At 44.2% G+C, this 12495-nt stretch overlaps 1 protein-coding gene across 1 annotated transcript in view; it reads right to left on the reverse strand.

Annotated features, from left to right (window-relative positions):
- Nucleotides 1–12495, reverse strand: part of PKHD1 (PKHD1 ciliary IPT domain containing fibrocystin/polyductin) — a 254042-nt gene that overhangs the window by 114358 nt on the left and 127189 nt on the right. Inside the window, exons 46-47 of the mRNA XM_054063619.1 lie at nt 11117–11252; nt 8940–9186 (exon numbers count right to left, since the gene is read on the reverse strand). Of these exons, the coding sequence (XP_053919594.1) occupies nt 8940–9186; nt 11117–11252 (383 nt within the window). The remainder of the gene's footprint in view (nt 1–8939; nt 9187–11116; nt 11253–12495) is intronic.

Here is a 12495-nt window from a genome sequence, read left to right on the forward strand (position 1 = left end):
ACAGAGAAGAAAGCCAGGAAGGGGCAATCCTGCTGGGATACACGGAGTCACCCGACTCAGCTGTTAGAAAGTTAGGCGGCAGTTTCACCCCAGCCGTGTGAATTCATCAGCCAGGGAATTAGGTGGGGATCCGGCTTGGTTGGACACCAGTCTCGATGAAAGATTACAAAGGCACCCGAAAGTAATATCTTTAACTAGACGGCAAACTTCCAGATGGCTACAGTTAAGTGCAATACAATTTTCCCTGTATGCCTATTTATAACAGACAAGTCCTCTCTCCCTGGACTTCAAAGCTAGGATAGACTTTTGATTGCTTCAGACACTGTCAGCTTTCTTTTTCGATTAATTGTTCACAGTCTTAGGACAGAGAGACAGGGAGTCTTCACTGCAGAATTTTTGCTTTGAAAATGCCTTTCTGAAGAAGGCTTTGTATAGTTTCAAACCATGATAGTCTGGAATTCCAAACCTTCACATGGAAGTTTGTTCATGCCCCAGGAAGGAAAGGGAGTAGGAGATGTCTTATGGCCTGAAATCTCTGGGGTTTTCTTGACCCAGAATGCTGTGTCCTCACCTTTTACATGCCTTGCTTGAGGTGTTGTCCCCCACCAACACACATTGTACTCCTGACGGAGTGCCAGCACACCAAGCTCAGCATTTGGGGAGGCTGAAAAGCTTTGCCAGCTCAGTGTAGAAGTCAACTGGTGCAAGGCAGCAATGAGCCCGAGACTGCATTCCCATTGAAAGGATGTCAGTGGGCTTGGGTTTTTTTCACTTAGATGCCAAACAGACACCAGAATGGAAGCACTCTACTACTGGAATTGCCAGCCACAATTAGCACCATTTCCATGTGCCCTAAATAGCCAGTGATTCCACTGTGCCCTAAATAGCCACCAATCTACCTCCCCTTAATGCTAATGAAGCAGAGTAGCAGGCACACACACGGGTATTTCTAATTCAGAGGATCTGAGGGAGCCTGCATGCTTCATTAACATGGAGAGCTTCATTATCAGAGAGAAGAGCCTTCCCCTGAACTTCCTCTGGCTTTATTTGAAAGAAACTAGGAGGCAATGGTCTTAATGCAAAATTAACCCTCGCTTTAAACTGCTGGAAGCCTTTACAAACTGTAAGGGGGAAAAAAAAGGATGTCTCATTGAAAAGGCTGTATTTTTATATTGAAGCAGGTTTCAATTAAGGAGCAATTTGCTTTAGAAATATGGCAGGATTACAGATAGGGTTTTACAGTCTGAGCCACAATTTACCCGTTGCAATTGTATAAACTGTTATGTAATTTAGCTCCAGTGCATTGTGCAGAACTGCTCAACATAGATGGCCCACAAAGGATTTGTTAAACCAATCAACAACATCAAGTAGAACAAATATTAACTCTCTTGTTTATGTTTACCATTAACTTACTTGTCCTAAGGGTCTATATCTGTGCGTATGAAGGCAGACACCGTGTTTAGCTCTAAATGCTTTCTGGTTTATGCATTTGTGTAATAAAATGTTATGGTTATTTGTTTCCTAGAACGGGAAACAAGAGAGCATCAAACTTCAAATGGGACATCAAGTGTTTATATCAACAGTCCAATTTATTGTTGGCCAAATGGAGGTTAATTCCAAATGATGACCATGCCAAGCACTTCACAGTTTTGACACGGGGCCCAAAACCAGTTCATTTTACTTCAATTGCCAAGAATTAAGAATTTTCATCTGTTTTCAGGACATGATTCAAATCTGCCTTGTGTCACGACCCCTCACCATCAGCGAATTTTTCGTGCATTGGTGTTTTTGAAAATAGCTATATCTTTGTCCCTTCTCCTGAGTAGCCACAATGGGACACGCTTTCTGAATTTGCATTAAAAGAAGCACTGAGTTGATGTCAGGAGCATCTGAGAAGGTTCAGGAGCAGAGAGGGTTGTGACTGACAGCCTGAGATGGCTTAATTTAAGGTAGATTTTGAGTTTGCTTCTCCTGGTTTCCTAACACCTCTCTGTTCTTAATCAGCTCCCCAGCTCCTAAAGTCTACATGTTGGTATTTTAAGGAAAACTAAAATCAGATACAAACTCTGAATTGGACGCTGGCTGGAAAGCGAACAGTTCAAACATCTCCGCAGAGTAAGCATAGCAAAGATCTGGGGAGGAACCCTTCATCGCTCCACTTGTCGTATGCCAAGCAGAAGCAGACCTGAAAATCTGGATTTGGGTTCTCTGGGCAAGGTTTTACTGCACCCGGATTGCCCCCCTGCAGTGCAGTACCAACTAATACAGCCTATGGGGAAATAATTCATCGGTTATGACAGAGAGTCCCCGCTGCCACACCTGGCTTGGACCCGCCCAGCCCACAAGAAGCATCCAACCAGCTTACAGACCTTTCTTGGCAAGCAAAGAAAGCGGAGCACTAGAAAATGTCGCCTTAATGCCAAACACATCTCCTTGCACCCAGAAACATCCCAGACCGTGCTTAAGCTGATGGGGAAGACTTGGTGCCTCGTCTTGCACGCTTCTAAGCAGGAGCTGGCTTGGCTGCCAATACACCAGGCTGCACGGGAAGTGCAAAAGGGACTTGGAAAGGACACACAAGGATCATTGAGTCCAACATCGGGAACCAAATTTCTCTCGGCCGCTTTTTGGCCCAGATGCCAGAAATATAGTGCAATGAGAGCAGAATCTCTGACATTTAGCTGAAGTGCTGGTTAACTGAACCACCAACAGCCACCGATTTAATATTTGCCTTCCGCGGTTTACCCCAGGAGCCTGGAGAGGTCTGGGTTCTGAGGCCGAGCGAGCGTGTAAGCTGTCCTGCGTGTGAATACAGCCACATCCACAGGGAGGAGGCACGACCAGAGCACAACCAAGCACGTACACAGGGACAGAAATGTGCTTGTAAGGATGTTTCACAGCAGGTGGATGTTCATCTGAAGGCACCACAGTAAGTAAATATCAAAGGAAACGCAAAACTAGAATAACCATTTGAACTCTCTTCAAGACTCAAAGCCACGGAGGCAGGGGGTCTGCTATTCTTTTCACACTTACCCATCAGCAGCGGCTGGGTTCGCAGCAACTGAATGTGTGCACTACAGGAGAGGATATTAGACTAGATTTAAGAATTAAAGCTATAAAGAAGAAAGTTAATCTTTTCCTCTGCAGCAGACTGGAGAAGGGGGAAGCAATAAAAGGCTTGAACTACGAGACTGGTGCTGAACAAGTCCCGGGTTTGCGCAGCGAGAAGAGTAAAGCAAATGCAAGGGAACAAGAGGTAAACTTAGCCACAAAGTGTTTGGAGTTCCCTTTGCCGCAAGGTGCTGCCTGGCTGACGATTATTCTAATGCTCTCTTCTTGTAAAAATTATGCATAATGTGAAGAAACTTTTAAAGTCACTTAATCATGTTATGACAATTTTTTAATGAAAATTTGTTTTAATATTAATAGAGACTCATATTTTCATGATAAAATGGGTAGCGGTGGCATTTGGAGCAGCCGTATCTTGCCTGCAGCCATGCTGTGCTGTGCCATGGCATACGCTGTTCTTCAGACTACTCAATAACTTTCTCGCATATAAATTTATAAAGACCTTTATAAGCTTCAATTACATTTTTAAAAGACATAAAACCCCTCTTTAAAGAGTGCTTAAGTGACACATCAGTTTAACTTTCAACTGGACTTTGTGAAGAAGATTTTTGTTGCAGCAATACAAGCTTGGAAATGGATCCCCGTTGCCCTGGAAGCTGTTGGGTGAAGCAGTCCAGGATAGAGTCAAGAAATGCTCAAGACATCCGTTTTCTCTAAGAAAAGGATTGGTAAGGTTTTTCTCTAACAAAACATGTGTTTTTTTCCCAAACATACTTAGGGACTAGGGGGAAAATGCCAATACAAGTCCTTTGGTATATTAAACAACACAAAGATAGAGAGACATAGAATCACAGAACCATAGAATCACTTGGTTGGAAAAGACCTTTGAGATCATTGAGTCTACCTGTACCTGCCCACTACCAAACCAGATCCCTGAGCACCCCATCTACCCGGCTTTGAAACCCCTCCAGGGATGGGGACTCCACCATCTCCCCGGAGAGCCTCTGACAGGGCCTGAGAACCCTTTTGGTGGAGACATTTTTCCTGATGTCTGATCTGAAGCTGCCTTGGTGCAACTTGAGGCCATTCCCTCTCATCCTATCGCCTGTCACTCAGGAGAAGAGACTACAGCTACTACCTTAAACCTTCTCCTTGTGCAATGTGACTTCCTACCAAAATGAGGAGACACTCACGCTGTTTTGGCCTGACGATCACCAAATACCCATTCAATGTTTAAGGCTTGGACTCAGGGCCTTAAACATTGCCTTGAAATCTGTTTCTAACCTCTGGTTTTGATAACACCCCTCTTTTACGGACTACAGGGACATGAGTGGTAAATACAACTAGGAACTGCCAGTTGCAGATCTGACAGGTCTCATGCTCCAGGGCCTGGTAGAGCACAACAGATGGATTACTTCCAGAGCAATTTTTAATTCTTTGTTCTATAGAAACTGAAGACAGCCAAGCAAAAGTACTTTCATCTTTTTACTGAGATTAGAGGAATCCAAGAGACTTCGCTGTCAGGAAATCCTTCCTGTCACCCACCTACCTTTATTCTCTCTGCTCAACCTCTGCCAATTGCTCCTAGTTAAGTTTTTTTCGTATTAATCCTAAACGATTACCTTTTTATTGCAAACACTCCTCAAAAACATCTGGACAAAATTCACCCTTTCTTCTTCTTCCTCCACCCCCTCATTCTCTGGTCATGCTGAGGATATTATATTAATTGACGTTCATCCTTAATCCCCTCCAGCTCCTTTCTTTTTCCAACCTGTTCCGCTACCAGGTCGTTTGGAGCTCTGTCTGTGTGACCAAAGCCTTCCTGACTCACCACTTTTACTTGCTCCATTCTGACAGTCTTTCAACTTAAAGTGATGGTGATTAGGCTGGTAGGAGTTACTCAGGAGAGAGGATATGGAAGCAGCACAGAGAGGACGCTCCCTGTCTCTCAGGTTACTCCATTAAGTCCATAGTCCTGGAGAGAACAGGGTAACAGCTGGCCTCTGCTACTCCTGTTGCCAAGAATCTTTGACGTAAGCTGAAGCCCTGCTCAAACAGATGAATAATAACGAAGGAAAAGAAAGGGGACTTGCTTGAAATAAAGTATCGATTGAGAAGTGCCCAGTCACTGATCTAAACCATCTAAAACTCTTAACGAATTTACTGGGAAGGCAAAGTTTAAGTCAGGGCTCAAACATTTCCAGCGTTTAACAGCAACACTGCAGGCGGATTCCTCGTTGTACTTACTCCTTAAACACCTTTTCATGCAAAGAGGAACTGGGTGTATTGAATACATTAGCTGTCATGAATTAGTAACATCTACCTTGTGGCAGTACCCAAAATGACTCAAATTACACTGCAGGCAAGCTTTATCCACCCACACAGCACTGATACAAAGAGCTGACAGTCCATGAAGTCAAAGCAAACCCAGGCTAGAAAGGGTAGCGGTTTGCTTAAGACCTCAGAGTCAACTGATACAGAAAGGCACTTGGCACAGCCGTGTTTTGTCTTCTATCCAGTAACCTTTTTGTTAAATTAAAATTATTCCCAACTCTTAATTTATTGCAGACTTGTTTTTGTTAGAAGAAACAGTAATTGTATGCAAAGCCTGCAGGTAGCTGAAAGTCTTACAGTTTTCCCCTTCAATGGAACATGCGATTATATTTTTACCCATTTGGGAAGGGCAGTTTTTTAGCTCCTTCTAAAACATAAATTATAAGACGGACATGAATTATTAATAGCCCTCTGAGACAGCACTTCAGGATTTTTGCCTGTGTGCTACTAACCTGAAACAGCAAAAAAATGGATAATGGTTTAGCCTTGTGTTTCAAAAAGAAAGTGAAATGTTGAGCTAGTCACTGAGAAGGGAAGATGAACATGGGAAGAAAAGCAGGAGTGGCATTTAGATCACTAAAAGCCTTTCCCACCTCCTTCCTTTTTGTGCAAGAAGTTAGGAAGTATCCTCCCTGGGTAACAGAAGTGGTGGCTGTACCTTGCTGAAGAGTATTTCCTCCCTGCATCCCTTTAGCTGCCAGCCGCTCAAGGGCAGGAACACGTGCAGCTTGGAGAGGCATGGGCAGCAAGGGAAGTGAGCTGGGACAGCAGCTGGGAGCCCTGTGACCATCAAAACCGACGGAAAAGACCTGGCTGTACCCTAGGACTGGGTTATTACAAAGGTGGAATACGAGTCAGCGACACTATGAGGCTGAACTTGCAAATTAATTCTCTATCCCTCTAGAAATTGAAAATAAAAACAAAATCAACCATGGCATTCTGTTGCAAACTTAAGTCGACACAATTTACTGGGAGTGGGAAGAGATACCAGCAAAGAGGACACATAACTTATATCATAAGACATGATTATATCCACATAGATAGACAATCTCCAACAAACCCGTGTCTCATCTACTCATAAAGAGTGTGAGTACTCAGGCAACAAATCTGTGGCTCCGTCTCTTCTGACAAGCTAACTGGTGCTGGGACCTGCCCACTGCCCTTGAGGCTGGCTGGCATGGCCTGGTCGTATCCATATGATCAAACACCTTCAGCCTCCAAAACATCTCAACTGCCCTGCTGGAAACGGTTCCTTGGATTGTCTTGACCTCTAAATTGTGCCCATGTATTTCTTGGGCCAAAACCATATCAGGGACCATTACGAGCCTTTAACAGTATAAGCAGCTGAAATTGGAATGGGTTCAAAACTAAGTCAAGAAGAGAAATAGACTGCACTTACGTATATATGTTCATGTACAGATGCACAAGTGTTTGCTTAAGCCTTATTTTCCTTACAACCAGTGTAGAAGATGGGTAGAGGAAAATCATAACTCAGTTTAGGACTGAGATACTTAAATGCCTCTGGGTATTTAAATATGCTTTGGGTGGCCACGACAGTCACTAGCATCGAAGTAGGTACAGTCAGTAGAAACCTGAACAGCAGTTCATCTGACCAGCCCCTAAGACAAAGGTCAAAGAGACAAAGGCATCTAGTGCTGCTTCAAATGTCCTGAGCAATCAAAAACTTTGGTATGAGATGCCAGATTTGACACAGTGCCCTTCTGCCATGGAGTAACAAGCCAAGGGCTACATCATAAGATGTTCCAAGTGACACTAGACATCTCTCCACAGGCAACTGAATCAAGAACAAAGGTTTCCATCAGCTGAAATGAGACACATTGCCAGTGTCTACATGGTGACCACACATGTTCTTCAGCACAATATCTAAGTTTAAATGTCTTCAACCCAACTTGAATTCACTCATATTAAATTTCTGGCTCATCTGCCAAATCTTTCCAGTAATTTTCGATTGCTGAATAAGCTCTGAGAGCTATGTCACAGATTTGCTGTAGTCCCTTTCACCTATAGAGTAATTTGCTCATTTATGCTTTGTGTTCCTCTATCATGATCAAGACAACAAACAAGTGGGTTTTCATTTCCATCCAAGAACAGTGGTATTACCACAAATGCCCACTGAAATCAAGTGGAAACTGTCATCTTAATGCTGGAAAGGCAAAAAGTTACCCCAAAAGTTCTGCCTTTCACAATAACAACAGATTATTCTTGAGTTTCGTATCTCTCTTGTACCATTGTCTGATCCTATCATGTTGATGGGAAACCACAGCTTTAAACACTGGAACTGGTTGCTTAGGTTGTGAGCTTGGGTCATTCTTAATGAGGTTTGATGATCTAAATTGACTAAATTCACAACAAGCAAATAACAGCAAAATGAAAGACCAGAAATTCCTGATGAGGTGGGTAAGAAAGGCACTGCTCCAGCAGAAATGTGTCTACTGGAAAGTATTCTTTTCATTATATACATCATGAACTTCTTCTACCTTATATACAATACAGCTGTCCATTGCATTACAAGTGGGCCCATGAAATCCTAAAGTGGTGAATCCAGCTTCAGTAGAAAACATGATACATTAATCTGATAGTTTTTGAAATTAACATAGCAATGGAATCAGAAGGAAAAGATTTTCTGTTTAAGACACGAAAATCTACCGTATTCATGACCACCTATTCTCTGGGAGTAGTTAGTGAAATCTCCCACAATGAACATAAACAGAAATCCTCTCAAAACTTGACTTAAAACATCATTAAATTCAATGTCTTTTTTTTTTTTTTATTTTAGACTGTATCTTATTACCAACTGGGGTGTTTCTCTCATGATTTGGAATATTTTATAGGTCAGCACTCAGGAAATCTTGGCAAAGTTTGCAATTCATCCACTAAATCTCATCTAAATCACAGACTGTTCCTGGGACTTGGCCATCAATCTCACTCTGAACATCTGACTGTCAGTGCCCGTCCTGAGATGAGCGGGCAAACACCCCTGGTATTTGAAGAGTGACAAAATAGTGGTACATCACAGCCTCTACTCAAAGGCTCTCTAACACTGCCAGAACTGCCTCAGGGCAGGGACTGACTACAGGGAGGAAACCAAGATAAGAAAGATAAGTAGCTTGCTGAGAACCTCAGAAGACACTGAACTTGGGCAGACCCAAGTAAATAATATAAACCAAAGACTGTCCTGTGGCCTGGATAACTCTCATAGCTGTCCATACAGCTATGTTCTCCTCCCCAAAACCATGACTACATCCAAATTCCCAGACTGGAAAGGTCCCTGTGCTCTCTCTAACTGTGCCTGAAAACTGTCTGGGCAAGAACAAGTACTTGGAAAAAACAGTGCCAGAGACCATGTGGGCAAAAATGTGTACCAATGTATGCCATTGCTGAGGCTCTTGACGGAGTTTAGGACCCAGCAGAGAGACAGGAGTCTTGGGACTGTATTCAGACCCTGCAGCTCTCGCAATATCAAACTCACCAACCAACATCCATGCTGGTTTTTCAGAAGTGAAATGGTTACTTACAAATAAAGAGACATACGGTGGAAAACAAGGTCCGTGCCACAAACACTGCTGCCAGAAGCTTGACTGAAGTTGGCACTGGCTGTGCAAGATGCCCCAAGGATGTCTGTGGAAGGGAGGAGATTACTTCCTTTCTGCCCTGTGACAGAGCCGTCGAGATCCTCGAGGATGGCAGAGTGAGGAAAGGGGAAGGACACTTGGAAAGGTGAGTTGATGAAGGTCAGACGTTCAGCTCTCACTGTAAAACCACCTGGGGGGAACAAGCAAGCATTTCAGAAACGAACACTGACCTCTTCCAATAACAGGCCTGAAGACATCGCTGGATAAAAAGAGATTAACTTCACTTCACCTTTGCTTTGGAAAAATGCCTGCTGAGTCAACAAGAAAGGGAGATGCCAGAAAATACATAAATAAATAAATACAGAGGATTGTAGCAATTGCCATGCTCTGGCCAGGTCATAGAATCATAGAATCGCTAGATTGGAAAAGATCATCGAGTCCAACCATTCCTATCTGCCACTAAACCATGTCCTGGAGTACTTCTACCTATCTTTTAAATAAGTTCAGGGATGGGGACTCCACCACCTCTCTGAGCAGCCCGTTCCAGTGCCTGATGACCCATTCTGTGAAAAAAATTGTCCCGATGTCCAGTCTGAACCTCCCCTGGCACAGCCAGAGGCCATTCCCCCTTCTCCTATCACCTGTTCCACCTGTCCAGCACTCTTGTTGTGACAGGGCTTGTGGTTAGAGACTCCTCTGGTCCAGGTATCACTCCTGGCCCTACCAGCACCTCCTCAGTCGCTCCAAATTCTTCTTCCCAAGTCCCTCTGACAAAAGCTTCAGTCCCCAAACCAGTGATTTGTAGAGATCCCTTCTTCCTTGTGCATAAGATAAATGCTCTAGAGATAAGGACTGTTTAGGGGCGTTTGCAAATACACTCCTGTGGATTTGCACAGCACCTGACATAACAAAGCCTTGGCTGAGAAGTGTGGCTGGAGGATCTTTTCATTACTGTAATGCAAATAGCTACAAAAAGGAGGAATATTCATGTGGGCTAAAGCAGAGGAAGTTTCTGAGCACACTCATTTTTCCAGAAGTGTCAGAAAATCATCACCCCCGGACCACAACAAGTCAGCTTTGGCAGGAATGCTCACACACCATATTTGGTTACTACTTGACTATCTTATTGTCAGTTGCTGCCTCTCCGAGTCAGATTTTACTATTCCTCCTGTCCTTTGATCTCACCTCCTGGAGTCGTTTACTTTGTTGTGTTATTGTAGGGCACTATACATTTATATAAATATATTTAAGATGTAATTGCAGTTGGAACAATCTTTGAAGAGCCTTTGGGTTCCTCTTCAAAGCTCAAAAGGATGCTTAGTATACATGTTATCTTAGGCAAATTCACCTAAGGTTTAGGCTGGCCTGAGGTAGGAGCTTGGTGAAATTCTGCAAGGATGTGTAATAGCTATTAAAGAAATCATCACTCTTGAAATTTTACCTCCCAAACTGAAGAAGTAGTAACAAGACGGTGTATAAAAAACCTCTCTACTAAGAAAATTAAATCACCGCAAAACTAAGGCTACCTTTCTCTTAGAAATACGTGCAGTATGTGGCTTCGACTAAATGATGATGCTGTTTGTAAGAGAGACTGTCTGGACAGAACTTGCAGTCTCAGCCCTTGCAAAGAAGAGCTCCTAAAAGTTCTGGTTCAGCCCAGCAGGACCATCAGCAAAACACACACACTGAAGAGCGAGAGTATTGCAGACCATTGGCGGTTCCATGATTCACTACAATCCCAGCTCAGGGATTTTCTCAGTTCATCCGAGCTGCACACCAGCACGTGTGCATACGCATCTACATACTGCCGTGTCACGCCCAACCTTCTGCAGATGGGAAGAGCCAGTGTCCTGCTGTGCCACAGAGCGACACTTTGGAAAACTATTGAGAGCAAATCCCCCCAAGCCAAGGGATATCTGCTTTTGATACAAGCAGAGTGACACGATCACAGAAGCAGGACTGGGGCCGGTACTCTTTGTCGTTATACAGTGGGGTTTTTTTGCAAAATTCAACTGAAATATCTATCAGCAGTTGTCTTTGGAAGCTACAAATTTTTGAACACCTGGATCTGAAATGTGAGGAAGTCAAGGAGTGTAGAAACCCTGCCAAATCAGACTCACCTTGCCCTTGGTAACAGCCAGAGCACGTCCTGATTGCAGCGCAAGTGTTCGCATCAAAGTTCCCAAAAGTTGTGTTGGAGATGAGTAGTTGGTATCTTTTGGGAGTTTTCAGTCCTGCTGACATACATATCCCATCCTGCAATGAAGAGATAAATCATAGGATCATAGAAAAGCTTGGGTTGGAAGGGACCTCAAAGCCCACCCAGTTCCACACCCTCCCATGGGCAGGGACATCCCACTGGCTCAGGCTGCCCAAGGCCCCATCCAACCTGGCCTTGAACATCTCCAGGGATGGGGCAGCCACAACTTCTCTGGGCAACATGTTCCAGTGTCTCACCACTCTCATGGTGAAGGAATTCTTCATAATGCCCAGTCTAAATCTGCCCCTCTCCAGTTTAGACCCGTTCCCCCTCGTCCTATCACCACAAGCCTTTATGAACAGCCCCTCTCCAGCTTTCCCGTAGGCCCAAGAAGAAGAGCACTGAAGAGCAGTGGGGAACATCGCTGTGTGAATCCCCAAGTGAGCCCAGGATGCAGCGGGTGGGACACCAGGCTGTGACTGCACTCACACAGCTGTGGACAATGGGTGCTGTTTGAAGGACAGATCTAAGCTGTTACTTTGCAAATTTTGGTGAGCACCGTCTGTTTAATTCCCCACTTGCAGTGTGTGACAGTGTTCATTCAGTGCAGGGACTGCCTTGTCTGCTCTGTCTGGGTCGCTGTGCACCAGTTAAGGTTGGACATTTGAAGGGAAAGGAAACTGCACATTCCTTGAGAAAAAAGAATCCACTCCAAAGGCACAGGGAGCAGGTTTATTTCAGTCCCTTTCACTTTACCTCCTCTGTTCCAGGAGGCAGGAAAGTTCCCTACAAAGCTGATCTCCCTAATCTACCTTCTAAGAAAAGCCTGATGATGACATTGGAGCCCTTTACGACATAGCTTCCCACGCTTGAAAGAGTATTTGGATTCAGCAGAATCCTTTCAGCTGCCTTTGGGTTATAAAAGAATGGGAATGGGGAGAGCACTTGAGCTAGACTCTCCAAAGCTCTGACTGCTCAAGGGTCCACCAGAACAACGAGAACTTAAGGATATTGGTGAGAGATAGGAGAAAACAAAATATGTGAAAAGGAAGAGCAAACCCCACAAGAGATGGGAATCACAATGGACAGACTAGCCTGTGGTCACTGAGGCCACGGCACAGGGGAGGGGTACGTCTCTCTGCCAGTTCTGTTGGAGACAGGCTAGGAAGAAGGATGTACTCGGAACTCGTGGGTAGCCTGGAGGGAAAAGGGCTGGCAGGAACGGGTGATGCTATTTCTGAGGCCAATCAACCCTTTTGTAGAGCAAATCTCAAAAGCTATAAGTAGAGAATCCATTGA

Source organism: Cuculus canorus, chromosome 3 (genome assembly GCF_017976375.1).
Source record: "Cuculus canorus isolate bCucCan1 chromosome 3, bCucCan1.pri, whole genome shotgun sequence".
Taxonomy (NCBI): domain Eukaryota; kingdom Metazoa; phylum Chordata; class Aves; order Cuculiformes; family Cuculidae; genus Cuculus; species Cuculus canorus.